Source organism: Thamnophis elegans, chromosome 6 (genome assembly GCF_009769535.1).
Source record: "Thamnophis elegans isolate rThaEle1 chromosome 6, rThaEle1.pri, whole genome shotgun sequence".
Classification (NCBI taxonomy): domain Eukaryota; kingdom Metazoa; phylum Chordata; class Lepidosauria; order Squamata; family Colubridae; genus Thamnophis; species Thamnophis elegans.
The window spans coordinates 51,189,636-51,214,335 of NC_045546.1; the positions used below are offsets into that span (position 1 = coordinate 51,189,636).

Consider the following 24,700-nt stretch of genomic DNA (forward strand, 5'->3'; position numbering starts at 1 on the left):
CTAATTGTTCAACTCAAGAGTTGCAAAGCTCCCAGACTGACCTGATCATCCCAAAACTAAGACCTAAATGGTGGATAACTATCTTAACTTCCTTATTTATCATATCAGCCAACTCTCTACAGATCCCAAAGAATGGACCAACTCTATCACAATGCCAATATACAATAAAGGTGATAAGATCAACCCAGCTAACTACCTCCTTATGTAAAATCAGTAAACTATATGCAAAACATCTCTATCAAAATTTGCTGACTCAATCAAGAAAAAAAAAGCAAAGGAACAAAATCAGGTTTTTCTACTGTAGACCAATGTCTCACTCTGTGCCACTTGTCTGAAAAATATGCCAGCCCATCAAAGATTCCCTCTATGGTGCATATATAAAATTGAAAATGTTTAATGTTTCAGGAAGGGTTTTGGTGCAAACTAGAAACCTCCTCCATCAATCAGTAGCTTCTGTAATTAATTACGATAATGCAATGCAGATGTAATGTTTGAATGATGAGGAATTGACTGATCCATTCCCAAACACTAAAAGAGTCACACAAGGCTGCATACTGCCTATTTAATTTGTACATCAATGATCCAGGTCTTTTCAGAATTCCATCCTCTCACTCTAACTAGCAAACCAATGTCTGTTTTTTTAAAAATGCTGATTGTATATGTTTTATATGCTGCTGATGCTGTTATTCTTTCTGTATACCAAATGGGATCATGATCCAACCTCCATGTATTTGCCTTTCATTGTTAAGTTTGAAATACTGGAACTCAATTACACAAAAAAACAAGGTGGTATTACTAAAGGCATTCAACTACATTAGGACAATTGATACCTATCCAACTGAACATATGAAACATTTAAGTATCTAAGCATGTATTTCTATCATCATCTTCTTCAAATTTCTGCATGCCCAAACAGCATCTAATGCCATAATTAGATAAATATTGTATTTTTTGCTCCATAAGATGCACCTGACCATAAGACACACCTAGGTTTAGAGGAGAAAAAGAAGACAAAATTTCAGGCGGAGGCTGAGAGGACTACAGATAGGTGTCCTTTCATGTGCCAGCTCTGCCTATTGACTCCTACATTGCGGAAAAGAGACAGAAGAGGCAGGCAATGACAAAGACAGGTGGGGTTCAGCACTGTAAAAGGACCCCACCACTGTGTCCTGACTGCTATTCACCAAAGGTGCACAGACATTTCCACCCACTTTTTGAGGGGATGAAGTGCGTCTAATGAAGCGAAAAATATGCTAATCTGAAGGGACAATGGCTATAATTCTGCATTCCCAGTGTTCAAAACCATTGAAGCCCAAGTGCTGAGATTTTTACTGTAGGGTGCCTAGTGCTGCGCATACCCATACAGATAGTCTTTGACTTATGATCATTCGTTCTGCAACTGAACAAAATTGCAACATCGCTAATCAAAGGGACTTATGACCTCTGACTGAGTACAGCACTTCCACATTAACATAAACAAAAATTGGGCCCTTTGCACTCTGCTTGCCCTTATGACTTCATTGCAGGGTTGCTGCAAATGAAGCAAACAAAATGTTAAAAAGTTATGTAATTACTTACCAAGCACATCTAAATTATATTAAAGTAACCAAAACATCTTTACAATCCCCAAGGCATGTCACAACTTTTGAGCACCCCTAATATTTGGAAATTGAAAGTTGAAAAATTTGACACCCCCATAGTAGCACCTCCCCCCCGCCTCCCGCCTCCCTCCCTCCCATCCTCTCCCAGTCGCTTCCCCCAGGCCTTGGGCTTGCTTCCTACCCCATTATGTCTGACACCCTCTTCCCCACCTCTATCATGGATTGGTCACTTACCCTTTCAGTAAATCTTTGGGAAGTAGTCACCCACTATATGGCATTCCTACATAAATAAGACAATATGGTGCTGTCTTAGAAGCAGGTGCTTCAATGAGTTGTGGCTACTCCAAAACAGAGTGCACTTTCTGGATGGTGCCACATGGCCTTCAGGGAGGCCTAGGGATGGAACAAGTAGCTTTCCTTTTTGAACATCATCTTTGGCGCTATGGACCTCACATTTGCGCGGTCCACCCCAAAGCCTCCCTACACAGTGAAGGCCATGTGGTGCCATCCCAGAAGTGGACACTATTTTGGACTAGCTGCAATTAATTGTCTGTTCCAAAATGGTGCCCCTTTTTGGGACAGTACCACATGGCCTCCATTGTATAGGGAGGCCGAGGGATGGAGTGGCTGGCTGTCCTTCTAGAATACAATCTTCAGAGCCTTGGCTACCTTATGCAACTTTGGATTCTCATCTTGTATACAACAGGCCAAAAGCAGGTACCATGTGGTTCATACATTCAGATTTTATATTCCTCAAGTGAACTATTCAGAAAAAGGAAATTTAGTACCACTCAACTTCCTACATACTTTTAGTGAAATGCTTTACTGGTGAAATAAGTTATTTTCTTCATTAAGATAAAAATGTTATGGAAAAATATGCAAGCTATTACATTCAGTAAATACCCATACAGATATCCTTAACTAAACCCCAACTTAAAACTTTACTTTCAATTAAAACTGATTAATTATACTTTGGTTGATTATATTTCCTTTAAAAAAAATTCCCCTGTAACTCATAACCTTGAGACAAAAAAGCAATTGGAAAGGTTTTGCTTTTTTTTTTTTCACTTCTAAAGGAAGTGCCAAGTTTCCTAATTTTATATAAACTTCCTCATTCCACCCCCCACCCCCCACCCGTCCGCCCCAAATTTACTGCAGTACACACTGTACTATCGGTGTACAAAGAAAAATGAGCAAGTTGTGTCTTTGAAAAAACAGGGACAGGTTCTGTTGTCTCTGTCTGCGTGCATGACATGTGCTTTCATGATTTAGTTTTTAATGCTGTACACATGAAAACTATTGAATTTTTTAAAATCAGCCATTAGCCATTGATTACAAGAGCGTCTGACTCTCAGTTATGTGGCATCAGGAAGTAAATGACTTTTTCTTCATACAGGACTAAAACATAACAATAGTGATGGTGAGAAGAATAAAGAACCTGATTTTGTTTCTTAGGCAGTCGTTATCAATATTTCTGGTTCAAATTGATAAACAGGCTGCTTTACAACAACTCAGTACATAATACTGTATTTGGATTAGCCAAATGCATGGCTTATTATGGGATGGAGCAGAAGACTGCATTTTCCTCCAAGACTTCTTTGGTTTCTGCACTGACTTCTGACTATCATTTTACACTTGCTCTGCTGATGAATTTCAGATTCTAATAAACAAGAGATAAGATTGAATTCTGCACATTCTTTAAGTCAGCAGTTGTTAGAAGTCACATTAGTGAATTATGAGAGATTCAAGAAGTCACTTTGGTGAATTATGAGAGATTAAATTAATGTGCAACGAGAAAGGCAAGGGAAGGCTCAGTCTGGTGTTTTGCAGTGGGCTGATCGAGGGCTTAAAATAAAGGGGAAAATGACAAAATATTTCTTGATTTTGCTGCTGTTGTTTTTATCAGTTTCCCTTTAAACAGGGAACAAAAAACCACCAAACACTCCCATTTGGGGAATGTGAGATGATAACCCTTCTGTGGAGAAACAATGATCACAAAATGAAACAAACCGCAGTATCAACTGTAGCTGAGCAGTTATAAATAATCTCATATTTCTCACATTGCTGATATTGTGAGAACACAAACTATCAGAGCAAAAATCCACAAAATCCTCAAATGGATCTTTTCTTGGCAACAAAAAGCACTCAGAAGTCTGGATCAATAACACATTCTCACTATAATTACAGGGCTATTTCTTATCCTTATGTAACAGTAACTCAACATACATTCAGTAGGCAAAATATAAAAAGAATATCAAGGGGATTGAAAATCCTTTATATGGTATTTTTAAAAATATACAAATAACTGTATTTTTCCTATGATTGGGGAGCTAAAGTTTGCTCTGTTCCATGCAATAATTAGAATTTTAGTTTGAGTGTATGCTTATATGCGCAATACATGATGTGCCAAAGCAATCTTATGATATTATTTTGTATGTATTTTTTAAAATTCAGTGAATTACCTAAGGCAATAAAATAGATTATGATGCACGTCACTTAATTTCTTATCAGGCTGATATCAGTACAGTAAATAAGTGGTCTAGTATCTAGATTTGAAGTTCTTAAATTTTAAGATCCAGGCCAATTGGCCCACCTGTTACCTTCCTGTTTTGCTTTTAAATTAATTCCAGCAGGCAAGATGGCCATTGTTAACAGTTGGTACACTATTAGGATATCTTCTAACATTTATTGTATTAGACAGGAAGCAAGTTTGATTTGCATCCATTATGATGATTGTTATATTGTGTAATAAAGACATTGCTTTTGTATATATAATAACAATCTTCTGCAGGTGCACCAATATATCTCCATAAAGCATAATTCACTTCCTAAATGTGAAAAGGGATTTAGAGATACCCTTAACTTTCTTTTATTTAATAAACATAGTTTTCAAATGTTTGGAATCTTCATAATCTTACATAATAAATCGGATTTCTTTAGAAATAAATATGATGGTCAAAAGAGAAACATTTTTTCTGATTTATACATAATGGTAAATACATGATTTAAAAGATTCCAGTGAACTATAACTTGCTGAGTTTGTTTTAGCTTTTTTGTTTATTTGGTTCTTCAAATTATAAGCAGGTCCCCATTTTTAGAAACGTTGCAAGAATTAACACTCATTTCCTTTAATTACTTCATTGCTGGATCAGCCACTTTGGCATTCTCTATCCCCTCCTTGTTATCTCACTTCCAAAGAGGTCTTCCTTGTCTTGATTGATAAGATTTTCTTTGGAATCTTCTTTTAAATTACCTAATTATCTCAAACCACTTTCTTGTTTTTCAAAATATTGTCTTCATTCTCTACTTATCCTTCTTTCATCTCCGTAGTCTTTTGTCCCCTATTTACATGTCTGGGCTTTTTTCCAGTCCTCAAAATGCCCGAGGCTTGATACTCTGAAACACTAAAATCCTCTTTATCATAACTCAGTATTTATAGAACTATGATCTGCAATACTGTGGCTCACAAGACTAAACATTTCTGGGACAGATCAGTAGAGAGCACTTTAAAAGGGGATATTTAACAAGTGATTGCAATGCATCCAATTATATTTGGCCATTTGGTCTATGCCTTTTTAATTTTATAAACATCCACTTGAACAAGTGCATGAGCAGACACACCTGCATAGATAGGTACAGGTAGTCCTCAACATAAAAGAGTCCATATAGTGACTGTTCAAAGTTACAATGGCACTGAAAAAAATGACTTATGTTGCTTATATGTCAGTTATGACATTTCCAGGATCCCCATGATCATTTGATCAAAATTCAGACACTTGGCAATTGGTTCATATTTATAACTATTGCTATGAACCAAAATCAGGTGATCACTTTTTGTGACCTCTTGACAAGCAAAGCCATGGGGAAGCCAGATTCACTTAACCAGGTTACTAACTTATCTACTGCAGTGATCCACTTAACAACTGTGATAAGAAAGGTCGTAAAATGGGACAAAATTCACTTAACAGATATCTCACTTAACAACAGAAATGTTGGACTCAATTGTAGTTGTAAGTTAAGGACTGTATTTTCTCATAGATACAGGACAATATAAAGAATGTACTTCATTCATAATCAGTGGAGCTGACCAGAGCCGCTATTATTCACTTAATTCAAGAAAATAATGCAGCAGAAATATGGCATCAGTTGGGACAAGCAAAATATTCCCCTCCCTAAAATACCCTTTAAGGTGATTGAACCATTAATGAGAAAATTGTATGTACAATGAAAAGATTTGACAATGGAAGAATGAAGTTGGCTGAGATGGCAAAATTAAGAGTTTTCATTAGAGAAAAGACATTAATGTTGACTGGAAACCCCTCTTGGTCTTTTTATGTGAAACAGAAATGAAAGTTATGTTGTAAACCTAAGAGTATGAGGTTAATATAAATTTATATTTATATCTGTTGCGAAAGAAAACGAAGTCATTTTTTTATTTCTGCTATTTTGGCATTGTTCTTTCACTCTACTTTAAAGTTGAGTTTACTCTAAAGACACCCTACTATTTTTAGAAGGTTTTCTTAGTTTTTCTCTCTACTAAAATGTAATAAAGGTATCTTTAAAAATAATCTTTAAGGATTTAAAGCACTATGAAAATTATGAAGTGTTATTGAAGGAAAGTTAATAGTCAAATTATTTTTTCAGTAACTCTTCATAAATTTTACAATTTCAAGAAATCAGTCCATGTGCTCGATGTTATATTTTCAGGGAGAATAAAAATAACTGTTTTCATAAACAGATGATGAAATACAATATATTTAAAAGGTTTTTAAACCGGATGGTGTAATGGATTGCTGCACTGAGCAGGAAGTTGAACTGGTTGGTCCAATTTATACACAGTATTCAACCCATACACACCTCCAACCTATATGCAGTATTCCATTTTTGGCTTCATTTGATTCAAAAATCTTGTATTTATAAATAAATAATACAATTTTTTCAAGGGGACTGCTATTTAAAAGTGAATATTGGAAATGGAAAAAAAATATCCTTTCAAATTCTACTATTGCCTCTAGAAGATAAATTCACATGTGATTCTTTGGATATTTCAGTGCTGTTTTTGCTCAGTTACCTAATCTGCAAATTTATTTATATCGCCTTCTCTAAATATACCTTGTATACTTACAACAGATAGCAGGTTGAATATGAGCAGAAACTGTACTATTCAAACAAGGCACAGTGCCGTCAGGTTTTTCTACGTGCACTATTAAAGAATTTTATCTTCCCAACTGGATTGTCTGATATTCTTTATACTTTACACAAACATGATGTTCTAAACCAGTATTGTTTAAGACATAATGTTTTCTGGAAACTTACCTGATAAATATTTTTTCCTCCACAAAGTTTGAGTTTCTTCAGTTCCTTCTAAGCTAAGCCAAACTAACTGGAATAATTTTATTTAGAATGCAAAAATGTAATGAGAAGATAACTGTATTGTTTTTAATAGTTTTTAATAATAATATATTAGCAATGTCAGTATTTTTTAAAAAATATGAACATCAACAATCCTAGTAATGTATATTTATTGAATACAAGGCAACCAAAATTATAAATAAATACAAATATAATATTTTATTTAGTTTTAATGATTAAATTTAATGTGTGCATTGATATTACCATTGTAACTTGCTGAGTTAGTTTATTTTTATACTATTTTTCTTGAAAAATTGCTTTATCTTGGTCTCCACTTAATATCTTTGACACCATGAAAATGTCTTTTCAAGGCATGAGTATCAGCCCATTCAGAATCTAAACATGTATCATCATCATCATTTTCTTCTAATTTCTGAAAAACATGAAAAGAAAATGAATGATTTATTGCAAGTAAAACGTAAATATCTTGTTTTCAATAGAGTAACACAGCAACGACACCTGATACCTTGAGTTCTTCTTGTCTTCTGTGATAAAAAAGAATCATCTGTTTATGTTCTTCACCACTTATGACAGGTTCACGTGCTGGAGGTCCTTGCCCTTTCTGGAAACATAACAGAAGTTACTATATTTCAACCTGCCTTAATCTGACAATGGAATGCCTATTGTTATGATGAATAAAATGTCAGGAGAGGCAGACTTTAGACCCCCCAGAGCAGGCATAGGCAATATACAAGTCCAGATCTTGAATTGTACTGTCATTATGGTGAACGATGAAGAATTTTAGAGGCTGTAATTCAGCCACACATGGAATGAATCGGGTTCTCTACTGCTACTCTACAAAGGCAAGTTTCTCTGTACTGTGAGACACTCAGTAGCTAAATTTGGCCACCTTCAAACTGGAACAAAGGGACAGCTTGCCATAATGCTTTTAGTGCAGAGGTATGATTATCCTTTTTATAGCAGTGAATGAAGTCTACCTTCCTTTTGAACATCGTGCTTACCTGTATGAAGTTAAAATATATGTAAAATATAATAAAATCTGAAACATAATAAATCTGGCAAAATATTGCTTTGGATGAATGTAAACCTATATAAAAACTCACTTTACTCTTAAGTCACAAGTACTTACTTTTTGTATTTTGATAATAATTTTTGTTTTCTCATTTTTGCCAACATAGTCAGAAAGCTGGTTTGTTCTTTTCAGTTCCTTTGCTGCCCACCACAGCTGGGCCTCTGGTTCTTCAATAACCTCGAGAGCAGCCTGTAACAAACTGAGCTTTACAATAGGCAGAATCCAAGGGCAGAAGCAGAAGCAGAAGTCTATTCACAATAGACGTCCTTCCTTCTCTTCCTTGTACTACTCTTCCTAGCCTTTAAATCTGCTCTGAAAGGTTAAAAGATTCCCTAACAGTGTTCTCCAACCTTGGCAACTTTAAGACTTGTGGACTTCAACTCCCAGAGTTCCTCAGCCAGCTTTGCTTTGTCTTAAAGTTGCCAAGGTTGGAGATCACTGCCCTAGAACATTGTTGAAATCTATATAAAAGATCTCAAAAAGAGAATTGCTCATCTACCATGCAGTTACTAAAAATCACCTGTAACTAAAACTGAGTTTATTAAGACACAAACACACACAGATCAAAACTTATAAAGTTTCTTTTTGCAGAATGCTGGTAGCAACAGTGAAGTGATTTTGTCTTATCAGTTAATTAACTCTTAGTGAAGGAAATATAAGGACTTAAAAATGCCTGGATTTAACAGTGATGAGGGGTGGCAATATCATTTTTTTCAATAAAATCTCCAGGTTAATCTTTGATTTCCAAGTTTGATACATAACACTTTTTTTTTTCAACAGTTACAGTTAACAAGCGGAAGTTTACTTTTTACAGAATTTACTTTTTTGCAATGATAAAATATCTAGGGCAGCGATGGCGAACATTTTTTTGGCTCATGTGCCATAAGGGGGGAGCACAGAGAGGTCATGCGTGAGCATGTCGCACCCATAATGCAATGGCAACCCCCCCCAGTGCACATGGGCACATGAGAGACGCTCCCCCCATTTTTCCATGCTTTTTTTGCCCTCCCCAGGCTCCAGAGGCTTCATAGGAGCCTGGGGAGGACAAAAACAGCCTCCCCTGCCCCTCCCCAGAGGCCCTCCGGAGGCTTCAGGGACCTTCACCCTCTCCACCGTCCAGGCCTTCCGCACTGCCTTGAAGAACTGGCTCGCCCGTCAGGCCTGGGGATAAGGATTTCTACCCCGCCCGAATGTTGTATGCATGTTGCTCATTATTTTATTATGTGTTGTTGTCTCAATGTTGTATTCCCCTTTCCCTGGTTTTCTGTGAGCCGCCCTGAGTCCCCTCAGGGAAAAGGGCGGCCTACAAATGCAAATAAAACCTCTAAAAACCTCTAAAACCTCTTCAGAAGGCTTCCCTGAAGCCTCCAAAAGGCAAAAATTGACCGTACTAGCAAACCGGAAGTCACGTCCAGTTTGCTTGGAGGGTCGGTTTATGACTTTTTTTAGTGTAAAGATATAGCACTATGTAAAAATGGTGTATACTGTACAACAGTACAGAAACTAAATAAATTCATAGATAATGAATAAATTACATTTTCAAAACATCTCTCTGGAAGAACAATATTTTTAAAAAATAAAAATCATAAAATCAAAACTAACACTTACTTGAGTTCCTGACAGATCTTCTTTATTTTCAAATTCCATTCTAATTGGGTCATATGGAGGGAGCCCCATTGGATAAACAATCATTACAGCTCCTCGGAGCTGGTCGAGGGCATCTTTCACCATACTGGTAGTAACACATACACTGGCTTCCACTTGTTTCTGCAATACACAGCGAAGCAACTTAAAAAAAAAAAGAGGGATCTTGGGGTCCTAGTGGACAATTACTTAAATATGAGCCAGCATGTGCTGCAGCTGCCAAAAAAGTACACAGTTCACAGAGGGATAGAATCAAGATCACGTGAAGTGTTAATACCACTTTATAATGCCTTGGTAAGGCCACACTTGGAATACTGCATCTAGTTTTGGTCACTACAATGTAACAAAGATGTTGAGACTCTAGAAAGATGATTAGGGGACTAGAGGCTAAAACATATAAAGAACGGGAATTGAGGTAGGGCTGACATGATAGCAGTGGTCCAATATCTCAGAGGTTGCCACAAAGAAGGAGTCAAGCTATTCTCCAAAGCATCTGAGGGTAAGACAAGAAGCAATGGATGGAAACTAATCAAGAAGAGAAGTAACCTAGAATTAGGGAGAAATTTCCTGACCGAACAATTACCATATTTTTAGGAGTATAAGACGCACCAAGATTTTGAAGAGGCAATTTTAAAAAAAGCTTTTGCACTCTGCAGGCCTCCCAAAAATGGTTTTGTTTTTTTTTTTCAAAAAAAGGGCATGCATAGCCTTTAGGAGGCTTATAGAGTGCTCCTGGAGATTGGGGGGGGGGGGGCAAAATCAAGCAAAAACAGCTCATTTTTCGCTCATTTCTGCCCTCCCAGCCCCCAGGAGCACTCTGAAAGTCTCCTAAAGGCTATGCATGGCCATTTTGGTGAACGGGGCGGGGTTTTGGGAGGCAAAAAATGTTGTATTCAGTGTATAAAATGCACCCAGATTTTCTCTGAAATTTACAATGAGACAGTACAGTATAAGACAGTGATGGCGAACCTATGACACGCGTGTCAGTGCTGACACGCGTAGCCATTTGGGGTGACACGCACAGGATTTCATGCGATTCATCCCCCCAGTTCTGCGCATGCGCAGACGACCTCGGACCAGGCCTATTCGTTGGAAGTGCTGGTGAGTATGCCTGGAGGAAACAAACCCCCGGAGAGTCCCGGCGGCCGAACTTCGCCCCCTAGAGCGCACGGTGGTCACGTCGGAAGGCTCTCGTGGCTGTCAGGCAGCGGAAAAGAGCTGGCAGGGCAGCGCGGAGGTCAGGCGGCGGAAAAGAGCTGGCAGGGGAGCGCGGAGGCCGCGGCGGCATGAAACAGAGAGACAAACGGCGTATATGGTCAGGACGGCCGGGAGTGGAGCGCGGCCTGGGCTAGGCTCTCTGTGTCATCGTCCGAGTCCAGCCCGCACGGTCGTGAGGGAAGGGCTCTCCTCGTCGGGAGGTCCAGGTGAGCGTGGGGCGGCCCAGCCTTGCAAGCCAGGAGCTGAGTGAGAGGCTCAGGCTCTTCTAACTGTAACAGGGCCCGGTGGGCAGAGTGTCAGTGAGTCCGCTTGCAGGGAAAAGGCCCATAGAAAAGTTCAGGCGGCCCATAAACTTCGGAAGCCTGCGGGGTCGTTGTGGCAGGCGGCGGGTAGATGCAGACAGCGTCGGGAGCGAAGCATCGAAGGCGGCCTTCCCGGGCTCCTCGGGCTGCACTTGAAACAGGCGGAAATGCAGGTAGCAGCCGGCGGAGGCCGTGGCGGGCAGCCTTCCCGGGCTTCTAGTTGGGAGGCAGGTAGGCTTCGCAGAAGGCAGGCAGCGGCGGCAGACAGCTCTTCGGGAGCCCTGGTTCACGGCACCCCAAACAAGTTCAATAATATCAAGGGCAACATACGAAATCGACTGATGAACAAAGAAGTTACTAAGCAGGTATGTTAAATAATTTGTTTTTGGTTTATTAAATACAATTATATTGCAATTATATATTTTTGTAGTTTAAACTATAAATTGCGCAAAATTATGTTTTTGTCGAAGTGACACACAACGCGAGTTATGCTCGATTTTTTGCCGATTTTTGACACACCACGCCAAAAAGGTTGCCCATCACTGGTATAAGATAAAGCCAAATAACAAAAACATTTTTCCCATTTTTAGAATGACATTTCTCTATTAGCATTATCTACTATCTATTTATCATCTATTTCAGAATTAATTATATTAAACATTTTTGTTAAAGTGGAGATTACTTATTGTGTACCTGTGCATCTGATATTTCCTAAGTGTTGAACTTTACATTTATCACCGCATAATATTCATTGAATAGCACCCAGTGTTCAAGTTTCTTTTGAACTATGAACCTGTCTTTCAAATATTAGCTTCATGAAACTGCTTGTTCCCAAGTTGCTGGCAAAAATAGGCCTATTGTGATAGGTATTCAGGTGTAAAGAGTAGAACTGGACTGCCTTTTTGTTTTAGGTAACTTTTAATTCTGGTTAATTGTAAAGTTTGAAATGACAAATTTTTAATGGGGGTTGAAGCATATTTAGCTTTTTTATTATTATGGATTTTATTGTACTAAACTACAGAGTTTACATGATTATATAGTACCTACATTATATGATAGTCAAATAAATAAATAAATAAATGGTTCTTTTAAAAAATCTTTTATAATGCATTAGGTGTGAATCCAGAAATGTGGTTATTTAATTAAGAAAGTGCAATTCAATAAATACAAGCTTACTTCAATTAGTGGTTTGTTTTAGAATTGGACTTCCTGCTATTCTTTGAAAAGACTAAGAATAATTGTCTAACATAGCTCCTAAATTATATTTCACACCAATAATATTGTACCTTACCTTAGAAATCAATGCCTTGGCTTCTTCTACTGTTGCTTTTAAAACTTGTTTCATTTTCTCATTTGGAGCTTAAAAAAGAAATATGCAGATGATAGTATATACTATATAGTTTTGTATAACTATGGAAGTAATATAAATAATAATATTTTGTATTGAAAGGGCCTCTAAATTAAAAATCAGCTATTATCTTAAACTATCCAATATTAAAAGATCACAAAACCCAGTGATTTGCAGACTCTGGGCTTTAGCTTATTCCCACTAGAAAACTTAAGTGTGTGGAATTGGCCCAAGTGAGCCAACAACAAAGCTTTTGATCAAGAATGTTAAACAGAAAAATTCATGTCTATTCAGGAATAAATCTCAGCAGGGATTAGATCTAATTTAGAAAAAAAAAGCACAGCATGATATTGGAGCCAGAGGTAACAAAGAATAAGGGTTAAACAAAGGAAAGAGAGCTTACACAGCAATAAAAAAAATACAAACAGTAGTAGGCTCTATTGGGTAATTTAGCCCCATATAACCATGGCATTTGTCAATATAGCATGTTAAAGAAATACGTGGACAGTGGGATATATTGAATAGAAAAAGCAATGGAAATGTTATTTTACCTAGCACAGATTTTGGAAGCTTTGTAGGAGGATGGTATCAAAATAAGCCATATATAAGCCTCAGATGGCAAGAGGGATGGAAAAGGGAGCAGTCAACAGACCAGTAGTAAGCATGCCAAGTAGCTTAATATCGTTATTAACAAGAATGTGAGCCAAGTCCTACATTCTTCCCTTTTCCACAGAGAAGCACTGACACAAAAGCAATGAGCCACTGACTGACTTTTTGCAAAGGAGAGCAGGGCTGTCCTTTTCAACAAAGGGAATCTTTGTTGGTTATTGGAATATTGGCTATTACCACCTTTTCTGAATTGCTAGGAGGGGAGAAAAAGGAGAAAGATAGCAAATGACAGGTGAGGGATGAGTGGGATGTATGCAACAACCAACTGTACCTTGGAATCTTACGACCCGCCTACCTCATTAAAATATAGGCCCCAGGATTAATGGAAATGGGAAAAAAGGTCTATTGAAATATATTTGTAGAATACTGAGATGGCAATAAATAAAAGAATGAAATAATAAAAATGGTGCAATAAATAAAGTCAGTAAAATCATGAAAATGCTCTCTGAAATAATTGGGTTTTTAATTCTTTAATAGCTTCTAAAAGACCAGTAGGGAGGGGGCAAGTCTAATCTCTAAGAGGAGGCCACTCCAAAGCAACCACATTGCTAGAGAAGCAGTGCCACCAAGCTCCAGCTACTCTCACGCTTCAAAGTATGGAATCATTAGCAGCTATTCCCTGTGAGATCTAAAAGGTACTTGGTTGAAGACTCCCCTGAAGATACTCAGATAAAGGGATTTAATGTTTAATATCGGAACCTTATCGCATTCAAAAATATAGTGCCAAGTCTATAGAGCAATTTCCTTTGAATTTTAGAAACATGTTTTAAGTTGTGGCTGGCTGAACATTCTTGCACACAGGGCACATAATGTTGTATCTATCATTGACATTCATTAATAAACTCTAAAGATAAACTCTTATTGATAAATGAGTCCCGAACATGATGAATGACACCAGGCCCACACTCACAAGAGCCACAGAGAATATCACCACCAAACATCCACAAAGAAAACAGACAAAAACACAAACTGATGAGGAGGCATGACCGAGGACCAGAAGCCAGACTGCAAATGCACAATCAGCCTCTTTAAACCCCTCCTATCCTTACATGAAGCACAAACCCCCAAACAATCAGAACACACCTCCACCCAATCAGGACACACCTCCACCCAATCAGGACACAGCCAAGCCCCCACCCAATCAGTTCAAACCCCCACTGGCAGTTAAAAGGAAGAAACAGCCGAGATCTCACATTGCTCCTGGAAGCACCAAGCCTAAAGTAGCCTGAAGATGACAAATGAGACTTCGTCGAAACGTCGCCAAGACATCTCCAATTTTACGCGGGAGAAAACCCGAATAACTAGAGACCTACATACTAACACCCGCGAAAACCTCAGAAAACATATATATATTATATATATATAACACACACACACACACACACTTTTACCATGACCATTTCTTCGTCCAATGTCATCTTTTTTAAATGTGCTTCCACCACTTGGAATACATTTTTTTGCCCATTCATCTGTCAGTTTCAGCTCTTCAATTTGTTCATCTGTCAGGCCTTGCATGTTAGGAGGTAAGAAAATACCGTGTTCTGCCAGCAATTCCATTTCTTTGAAAAGAACAAAGAATGAGACATGGAGAAATAAAATGTCCTTTAACCATCTATTTTTGAGAAATTGTTAAAATAAAGTACCACTGCAGCAATATAAAAAATTCTGCAATTTATTTAATGTTGTTAGAATATTAGAAATTTCTCAGAGGACACAGTCATACCTAAAAAAGATTATAATTCTTTCATATTTGGATATATTGTAAATATTGCTGAAAGGTATATTTAGAAAAAGAGACAACAGTTAAGAACAGACTGAAATAAAGCACAAAATGTATTACAACAGTAATCCATGTACAGAAACTTTAGAAAAATGTACAACCAGCAGAATTGGTTGAGTAGTTTCCAATATTCAGACAATTCACCTGTGACATGAACTTAATATATTGGCTATAAAGAGTAAGCAAAAAGAGGATTCAGAACGGCCCAGAGTTGCAAATAAATAAATGCATTTAATAAATTATTATTACAATTATTATTTACTACATTTATTATATTTATAGTATAATTATATGTAATATAATACATTACTATTAAATTATTTATTTGTTATATTTTTACCTAAGACATTTAGGTAAAATGACAAAATAATAAATTGACATATTTAATACCTGTGCAAAGACGTTGAACTTTGAGTCTTCCATTATAGATTCTGGTCACTTCCTGTGTTAAGTCTTCAATGGAAACCTTACCTGTTGTTTCCAGGAGAAATTGGCTCTCATCTCCATGCTTCACATGGAGCAGAACCATTTCTATTAAAGCAGAAACACAAAAAAAATGCATGGTATATATTAATTTTTTCTGCCTTGGCAGCCTGAAATTTAGACCCATGGCAGAGAATAATCACGCTTCCCCTTAGGGATGACGTGAATAAACTTTGTTGAAAATATACAGCTTCTATTATTTATAATCTAGTACTCATTTATACAAGAATAAATATTAAAAAGTCAAGATTGAAAAAAAATCAATATAGGAAAGTAAAAACAATATATAAACAACACAGAATCAAGTCTGGTGACAATAATATACATTAATATCACAAACTACGCTCATTTTCCATTCTGGCCCTATATTTGGGGGAAAGGAGCTTAATCCAAAGGGCATATGCAGCAACAAAGAGGGCATTCTGTTAGATCTCATTAGATGGTACTCCTTTAGAAATGGTACCTTAAGCGTACCCACTTTGGGTGATGGGAACAAACAACTGAGAAAAAGCAGTCCTGCAAATAACCCCATCTTGTGTCATGGCACTCAGAAGCCAAAATACTTTGCACAGGTACAATCTGATCCAAGGTTGCCATCCTCCACCCATGTCAGGCAACACCTAAGACCTCAGTGGAACTTTGCCTCAGAACTTCAGACATGTCCAAGTTCCCATCAGATCCCTATGACACAACAGGTACTGATCCAAAAAGTTTTTCTCTATGCAAGGGAATAGCAGGGAATGAAAAGGGGGTAAAACATCATTGCCCAGCTCCAGATCATGTTATCATTGCACCTAGACAAAAATCATATCCGGTGTATGACTCCTCATATGTGTCAGGCTTTCAATAACCTAGGTCAGGTCTGTTTCTCCATGGTAGCCATGATGACCCAAGCTGTTTCTGACTCTCTGTCTAGAGAAGGAAGATTGAAGACCCACAAAATGATAAGGCTTGGAAACTACACTGCCAACCTGGAAACATCATCCAGCAGTTTGGATAGAAAAGCAATTAAGTAGCAAGGTGGCAATTGCATCTAATCTAGAACACTAATTTACTAATAGGATCTTACATCCAATTAACTGTGGAACAACACTCATGAATGTCAAAAGGTCTCCTAGATGACAACCCTCTACGCTGGGGTTGTAGCTGATGCCATATACAAAACCCAATTAGGCACTAAAGTAGAATTTGGCACTAATTTTTAGAGAAACTCCAATTTTATTTATTAAAGAGCCTTAAAGGGCTTTAATGAGCTGGGGCAGTGTTTACAGTGCAGTACTGCAAGCTACTTCTGCTGCCTGCTTGCAATTTGCCAGTTCAAATCTCACCAGGCTCAAGATTGACTCAGCCTTCCATCCTTCCGAGGTGGGTAAAATGAGGACCCAAATTGTTGGGGGCAATATGCTGACTTTGTAAACTGCTTAGAGGGGGCTGTAAAGCGGTATATGTCCAAGTGATATTGCTATTGCTTTAGAGTAGAATTAATAACATAATGGATCCTTTGTATTTTTGGAAAAAGTGAATTGGAGCCTGAAATTCCTAGCTGTGTTTAAAGTAACAAAGTGCTAACAAGATAAGTGAAAGTGTTAACTGCAAGAATGTGAGTTAGTTTTGGGATGTATACATATTTAAGATATATATGAAGCATAAACAATATACTTATTATTTAACTAGAGGCTTCTGTTATGCAAGCAGGAAAAGGTGATCTCATTGATCTTCCCACTCTAAATATTAAAATACACATTAACCAATCCAATCAACAGCGGTAATTTTGTCAAAGTATAATGATAATAACCAATAATGTGGGTAACATACTATAAATAAAAAACAGCTAATTCAATAGAGACATTATATATAAGAGGTTCTGCATCCCATTTGTCCTTTGTTCAATAAATTCATTCTGCTTTAATATAATGGTATCCTGGCCTCACCTTTAAAGAGAGATGGGGATGGGGTGCTCTACTTGAACATTTCTGAGCTGGTTACCCCTCACCACAATTCTGTCCAAACCAGATCTTGGTAATGCATTTTGGACAAGCCTTTTCATCCCAGATTAAATAATGGATGAGAGAGGTTTTATTACAATGAACCTGGCACTGAAAAGCAACAGTTGAGTACCAGGGCCTCCTTGGCTATGATGACTAGGCAATGGGACAGAAACCAGGAAACTGTAATATGACATTGGCACTAAACACTGATACCATATTCTCTGAGAAAGGCAACCCCACATTCCTACCATATCTCCCTTTCTCATCACCACCAAGATGTCATTGCCTGTCCACAGCACGATCCCCGCCTCCCAGAATACAACACTGATAGCCCTGAACCTTGCAACAGCTTTTGATATTGGTGCAATGTTTTGGATCAAAGTTAGAAGGTGTAGCACAACAATCCTTCCTGGCATTGTCTTAGAAGGTTAACTATTTTCCATTCCATGGCAAGTTTTATGTGTGATACAATTAAGTTCCGCATTATTGTCCAGTGTTGCCAAGATCTACATAAAAGTACAGAATAAATTGTCTAGAATTTGAATCAAAACATATCAATTTACAGATTATAATCAATAAAGAATATTTGTAGCACAGGGTTAAAATGTGGGGTCCTTGGTGCTCTCTGAGCTTGGTTATTTTCTTGCAGAAGTTTCATTACCCAAACTAGGTAACATTATCAGTACCGATAATGTTACCTAGTTTGGGTAATGAAATCTCTAAGAAAACAATCCAGTTCAGAGAGCGCCAAGGACCCCTCAAATCAACTCTTCCTCTAATTACCATTGCCTGATCTCAGACAGGCCATTGAACATTTTGTAATTGAACATAATTTTGATTGAGTTCAGAATCAACAGGGGCAATTATAGTTAAAGTGATGAACCTCAGGGTAGATCAAGTGATAATAGTAAAAGTTCTTTCTAAATAAGTGCAGTTGCTGAAATAGGTAAAAATTGAACTTGCTTTCAGTTTTCAGTACTGATACTGAAGACAGTATATGATGCTACTTTTAAAGACAGTTTAGAAATTCAAGAGGTGTAGAATGTGGACATAAAGTACTTTCACCATTAGCCCATAGTTCATGGGATTTGGTGCATTTTAAGCTATTTTAAATATTGATTTTAGCTTTTAAAGTTTTAACGGTTTAGGATTGACAAATCAACTTTATAATGCTTATTTTTATCCCCAGAAAACTTCACTTGAAGAAAGCTCATAAAATGTAATTATCTTTGATGACCTCATACTGAGATTTTTATAAACCTGACATTTGTGATCTACAAATCATCAGGATATATCTACAGCTTAAACTATATTAAACAAACAATACCAAAAATAATTATATAACTAGAAACCGCACAAATGATTATTTTAAAAAATAAAGCTAAAATAGATCTGTTGCCATTGATGTCTAGCTCACAGATGTATGAATCCTTTCCTCCCCAGCACCTAGTGCTTTCCACACAATAGCACTGAAAATTCAGCATATGAATATTGTTACAGAATTCTTTGATAGTACAAAGTTGCAAAATCTATTTCCGATTCTGCAACGTAGAGCATTCAATGCCTTGTTCATCACCCTCGAATTTCAAGCTTCTCTAATAACCATGGCCTCAAACCCACTACCAGCTTTTGATTCATAAATAATCGACTGCATTTATCAAACTCATCTGCCACAACTGTTGAAGAAATAAGTAAAAGCGAAAGAAAAAGAGCCTGAGAAAGGGCGAAGAATGTGCTGTAGTCGGTATCCATGGCAACCAACAGACGCAGTGGCTTTCTGAACATCCGAACCTTCTCGATCACCCCAACAGCCATGATGAAACATTTCTCACCTGGATCGGTCAACCTATAACTAAGCCTGGAGACCGAACTTCCTCTCTAGTCCGGCAGAAGTTCGGCAATAGCGGGACTCGCAGATTCCTGACCGGTGCACCGAAGGCTACTCTTGACCCAGGAAGCCTTCGTTCTGAAAGCCAATCCTAGAAAGGAGCTCGACGATGACCTCGTCGAAGGACCGCAACTTCCCCGTCACTCAGACACCCACACCGCCTCTAAAAGGGGCAGAACGCGTTTCATTGGCCGTTTAGTGTTGCTATAGAAACACGCTTTGCTGAAGAGAGGGGAAACGCGCGAGCCCCCGGAAGCTCTTTGATCTGCGGGTTGGAGCCGTTGGAGACGGCCTCTGAGTTTATATATTACTATTTTCTGGGCAACCTTTTGCCTGAGGCTGAAGGCGGGGTCACTGAACTGTATAGCCTCAAAACGGACTGCAGCTACTGTCTGCTTTCTTATTCCCTACTATCCTTGTGGGAGTTTTATATTAGTACCTCGTGGTAAGATGGGCTGCCGATAAGTTTAATAAATAAATATTAAATTTATTGGCCACGTATCTCGCCTCAGGCTAATCTAGGCGGCTCACAACAATTAAAAACCAAAGAAATAAAGCATTAAACAAAGCGAAAGTGAAATAATAGAATTTTAAAAAACAAGGAAAAGGAAAACATCTCAATCAGGGGTCCCTCATTTCCTCAACCCCTCATTTCAACCCTGAGCTGCAGATATTCTCCATTATTGGTGCATCTCAATCAATCAATCAGAATAGAGCTGGAAGGGACCTTGGAGGTCTCCTACCCCCTGCTCAAGCAGGAGATTCTATACCAGTGATGGCGAACCTTTTAGGCACCGTGCCCAAAGTGTGTGTGTGCAGCCAAACTGCATGCGCGCACACCCCACACATTTTCCCGTGCTCCTCCCAAACTGCAAGGTGTAGGCACATGCACAACAGCATGCCCATGCATGCATGGCAAACACGAAGACCAGCTGGCCGGTGGAAGGTGCGCTGCAGGGCAGAGATCTGAAACAGAGCTAGGGCGACAGTGCCCATGCCGACAGACAGGGCTCTGTTTGCCACCTCTGGCATGGATACCATAGGTTCACCACCACTGCGCTATACCATTTCAAACAAGTGACTGTCCAGTCTCTTCTTAAAAACCTCCAGTGATGAAGCACCTACAACTTTTGAAGGAAAGCTATTCCACTGGTTAATTGTCCTCACTGTTGGGAAGTTTCTCCTTAATTTCAGGTTGCTTCTCTCTTTGATTTGTTTCCATTGTTTCTTGTCTTGCTTTTGTAAAAAAAAGAAGAAGAAGATGGGTATGGCAGGAGAGGAGGAAGTCTACTGTCAATCTAACAAACCACCTTCGCAGCCGAACATCCACATTTGAGGGTGGGAGAGCACTTTGCAAAGCCAGGCTCTTGCTGAAGGATAGGATATTGGGGACAGAGCTTACCCTGGAGGGTGATGAAATGCAGTGTAATACCACACTGTTTTATATTACTTGCCATTTTGCATTATTTAGAAGTCTATATTGCACTACTTTGTAGCTTTTAAGTTTGGCTATAGATATTTTTAAAGATATTTTTCTTGCTATTGATGTGTTTTTTTAATACCTTGGCATTTTTGCCTTACTGCAGGGCAGTCAAATTCCCGGCCCATGGGGAACCCAGAAGCATCGGGAACCCAGAAGTGACATGGGGAGAATGGCTGGGGAAATAGCAAGCTCCCTGGAGCTACTCGAAAAACCAATCGGCAAACTGGCATTGAGAGGTCCTTTTTCAGACTGAAACCATCCTGAAGGGACAGGGAACAAGAAGAGGTGTTTCGAGTGGCTGAAAGGAGTGAGGCAAGCTCCCCGACAGGTCAGAAACAACCTTCTCTAAAGATCGATGGTGGGGGTGGCGGCCATCTTCAGATGGCCGTTTTGGAGCTGGGGCAACCAGAATAAGACTGGAGCAGGAGCAGTATAACAGACGGAGTGTAACACAGAGGGAGGAAAAAAGGGGGGGGAAACAATGATCGGTAATTAAAACACCAAGCCCAAGAACATTTGATCAATAAAATTGGAACTGGAGAAACCAAAAACAACAAAAGGAAAAAGAATGGAAAATTTTGTGTTTGGATTGAGAGCTTTTAATTCATTTTTTTGAAATTTTTGACAAATTATTGATTCGATTGTATAGAGCAGCAATGGCGAACCTTTTTTGGCTTGCATGCCATAAGTGGGGGGAGCACACAGAGGTCGTGTGTCGGCATGCTGCACCCATAATGCAATGCGCGACCCCCCCCAGTGCGCATGCGTGCATGACAGGCATGACCCACCATTTTTTGCATGCATTTTTCACTCTCCTCAGGCTCCAGAGGCTTTATAGGAGCCTGGAGAGGGCGAAAACACCCCCCCCACACACACTCCCCCGGAGGCCCTCTGGAGGCTTCAGGAGCTTCCCTGAAGCCTCCAGGGTGCAAAAACGGCCCTGCAGGCAAACCGGAAGTTCAGGAACGGACTTCCGGTTTGTTCATAGGGTCGTTTTTTGTCCTCTGGAGCCTTCCAGGACCTTCCTGAACTTCCGGTTTGCCCATAGGGCCGTTTTTTTGTGCTGCTGGGGCTGTTTTTGCCCTCCCCAGGCTCTTATAAAGCCCCTGGAGCCTGGGGAGAAAGCCCCTGGAGCCTGGGGAGAGCGAAAAATGGCTTTAAAAAAGGTTGAAATCAGCTGGCCAGAGCATGCATGCATGCCCTGACAAATGGCTCTGCATGCCATAGGTTCGCCATCCCGGGTATAGTGGAACTATAAAGCCACCTACTGGAGAGAAGAAGTATAATAATATTTTAAAACAAAGCTGTGCAGTAAAATCTAACCTTGACTGTAGAAGAGGTAAGTGGAATATATTGAGAACATTGAAGGAGGGGATGGTCCCTTTTTATTATTTGACTTTGTTTTGTCTACAGTGGAGAAAGAAAATAAAAGACTTTTGAAGTGGATTCAACTACCTTGGGACCTGATATTAAAGACTGGAAGCAAGAGGAAGGGACTTAATCAACAGTGGTAAAATATAAAAACATTAAAAGTGTGTTAAAGTTGAACATGGAGCGTGGGGTGTTTGAGAAACTACCTAAAATGCTAAAAGATGCGCAAGCAACATTAAAAGGTAATAAAGAACCAGAAAAGGAGCCAGAAGAAATATTGAAATACAAAGAACAGGGGATAGGATAGGAGAGGAATTGACAAGGAATACAAATGGGAAACAAGAAGCTAACAATGTAGAAAAAGAAATGAAAAATAAAACTCAGTTGGACTAGGATATTGAGATTTACAGAGGCATCAAAATAGTAGAGAGGGGAAAAGGAAAATGGTATCCAAAAAAGAAATTAGCCAAAAATAAAGAGAGAAACAATATGAAGCAGAAAAGTCTTGGGGAGGGTCATCCAAACAATCTATCAAAAAGTGCTAGAAAAAAATCAGAAGAAAAGATATAATACATAAAAAGAAGAAAAAGGGGAGGGAGGGAATCTAGGAAGAGGGGATTACTAAAATGAATTGAAATATGTTAACTATGGCAAGGGTACGTAGCTAATTAAGATGTGAGTGAACCATACCAATATTAGTTGTGTAAATTAATTAAGTAAAATGTTTATTATATAAAAAAACTGAATTTGAAGATACATGTTATTTATAGAAAACAGATGGAAACGATGAAATGAAATATGTTAATCATGGCAATGGTACGTACCCAGGTCCTGCTATGTTGCTTCATCAGGAGGTGGAGACCTTCCTGGGAGGGATGAGGGAAGATTGTTGGGGATGTACTGTATGTCAAGCATTTATACTCCCAACTGGTCACATAAGGCCACACTGTTGCCAAGGTGTCTTGGAGAGTAATTCTCCTTCCCTTGGCCTATCACTCAAATATTATTAGCAGAACATCCTTCCCAGAATTTCCTCAAGTGAATTGAGAAGCAAAAGGCCACCCCCCTCTACACTCTCTTTGGCTCCAAGAGGGAGGTTATTTGAGGATGGGGTCCCAAGAGCTGTGTGGGACTCAAATTCATGTTAATTTAGTTTTGCTATGTACATGGATCCTGGGATGGTGGTTCCCACAGTAGAGAAGCTGGTTCGGTACCAGCAAAAAGAAGTCCCCACATGGGTCCAAGTGCTGTGGAATTGACAAAGACATGTTTGCTCATGAGGAGTTTTCACACTTGATTCTGTTAACGTTTGCAATGGCCAAGTGTTCCTTCGAATTGCCGTGGGATTTCTGGACCCTTAATTTCAGAATAAAAATGAACTGCTCTGTGGTGAGGGACTGTCGAAGAAGGCTTCTAAGTGTGAGGCCAAAAGCCTCTTCCAACAACAACTTCTCCACCTGAAAGGAAACATAAGAGATGCTGCTATTTCTTTTGGGAGAGCATTTTCCCTTCCATGCAACACCAGAAAGGAAATCCCAGAAACTTTGGTTAAAGTGGTACCTCAGAAACATCGTCCTGTGTCTCCAGGGTAGCCATCCAGTAGAAAACAGAAAAGTCCATCAGCATGGAATTCTATCAGTTCGTCCATCGTTGGTGTGATCTTGCTGTGAGATTAAAAGAAGGAAGAGAAATCAATGCCCATCTTAGTGAGCAAGCCTCAGTTTCATTTTCCCCATAAGAATAGGATAAGCTGGCTCAACTGAATGGTCTACCCCTTCTTACTCACTGAGTACCCCAAACAGATTTTCCTCACCCACTCTAAAAAAAACAAAAGACTGGCCTGAGATCGTATATTTCTAGCAAGGTAGCTAATCCGTTCACGAAGCTGTGGTCCTGCAACAGAGCCTGCCAGGAAACAAAAGAGGAGAGAATCAGAAAATTTAGGCTCAACCAAATTGCTCCAGAACTACTTCTTTGTCCCAGCCTGTTTTAACCTGCTATGTTGCTGCAACAGCTCACCTTTCAGTCCAAAGGAAAATTGCCCCCATGTTAAGGATCCTTTTCAGCTTTTGGTAAACCTTCTGAGAATTCATAGTAGCTTTCCTCCTCCCCTTTTCCTTCTGATATCTCATTAACTCTCCCCGCTTCCCATCACATTTTTATTTCTGGGCATTTGGAACCCTCATTTGCACACTTTTCTTAAGGTAAAACTGCAGTCATTGCACTGAGGATGTCAGCATTTCTTCATTCAGTAATCAGGAAAGAAAACCACTGGACTCCATTTGTTGAAATCAAGTGTACTTTTACTAATTATAAATGAACAGTTGCAAAGCTAAGCTAAGTCTGGTTAATTAGGCGCGAAAGCGAATAATATATTGCATAATTCATTCCCCTCCCCTTGGCATCCAGTGCACAGTCCAATCATAATTCTCCCAAATGTCAGGTGTGAGATAACTTCGAAAGGCATCACCAGGATGGAA

General features: G+C 38.9%; 1 protein-coding gene across 1 annotated transcript; it reads right to left on the minus strand.

Annotated features, from left to right (window-relative positions):
• Positions 1 to 7,078: 7,078 nt before the first annotated feature.
• Positions 7,079 to 19,494, minus strand: CFAP298 (cilia and flagella associated protein 298). Its single transcript, XM_032220247.1, has 8 exons — positions 19,311 to 19,494; positions 15,398 to 15,538; positions 14,619 to 14,786; positions 12,502 to 12,569; positions 9,655 to 9,813; positions 8,104 to 8,235; positions 7,480 to 7,575; positions 7,079 to 7,386 (listed from the first exon to the last, which is right to left on the minus strand). The coding sequence occupies exons 2-8, from the start codon at positions 15,534 to 15,536 to the stop codon at positions 7,273 to 7,275; spliced, it is 876 nt and encodes a 291-aa protein (XP_032076138.1). The 5' UTR covers positions 15,537 to 15,538; positions 19,311 to 19,494; the 3' UTR covers positions 7,079 to 7,272.
• Positions 19,495 to 24,700: the final 5,206 nt, after the last annotated feature.

Coding starts and splice junctions, on each gene's coding strand:
- CFAP298 (XM_032220247.1), bottom strand. CDS start 15,536: ATGGTTCTGCTCCATGTGAAGCATGGAGATGAGAGCCAATTTCTCCTG. Junction 9,814..12,501: donor CCAAGGCATTGATTTCTAAG/GTAAGGTACAAT, acceptor TGTGTATTGCAG/AAACAAGTGGAAGCCAGTGT. Junction 8,236..9,654: donor AAGATCTGTCAGGAACTCAA/GTAAGTGTTAGT, acceptor AGTTTGTTACAG/GCTGCTCTCGAGGTTATTGA.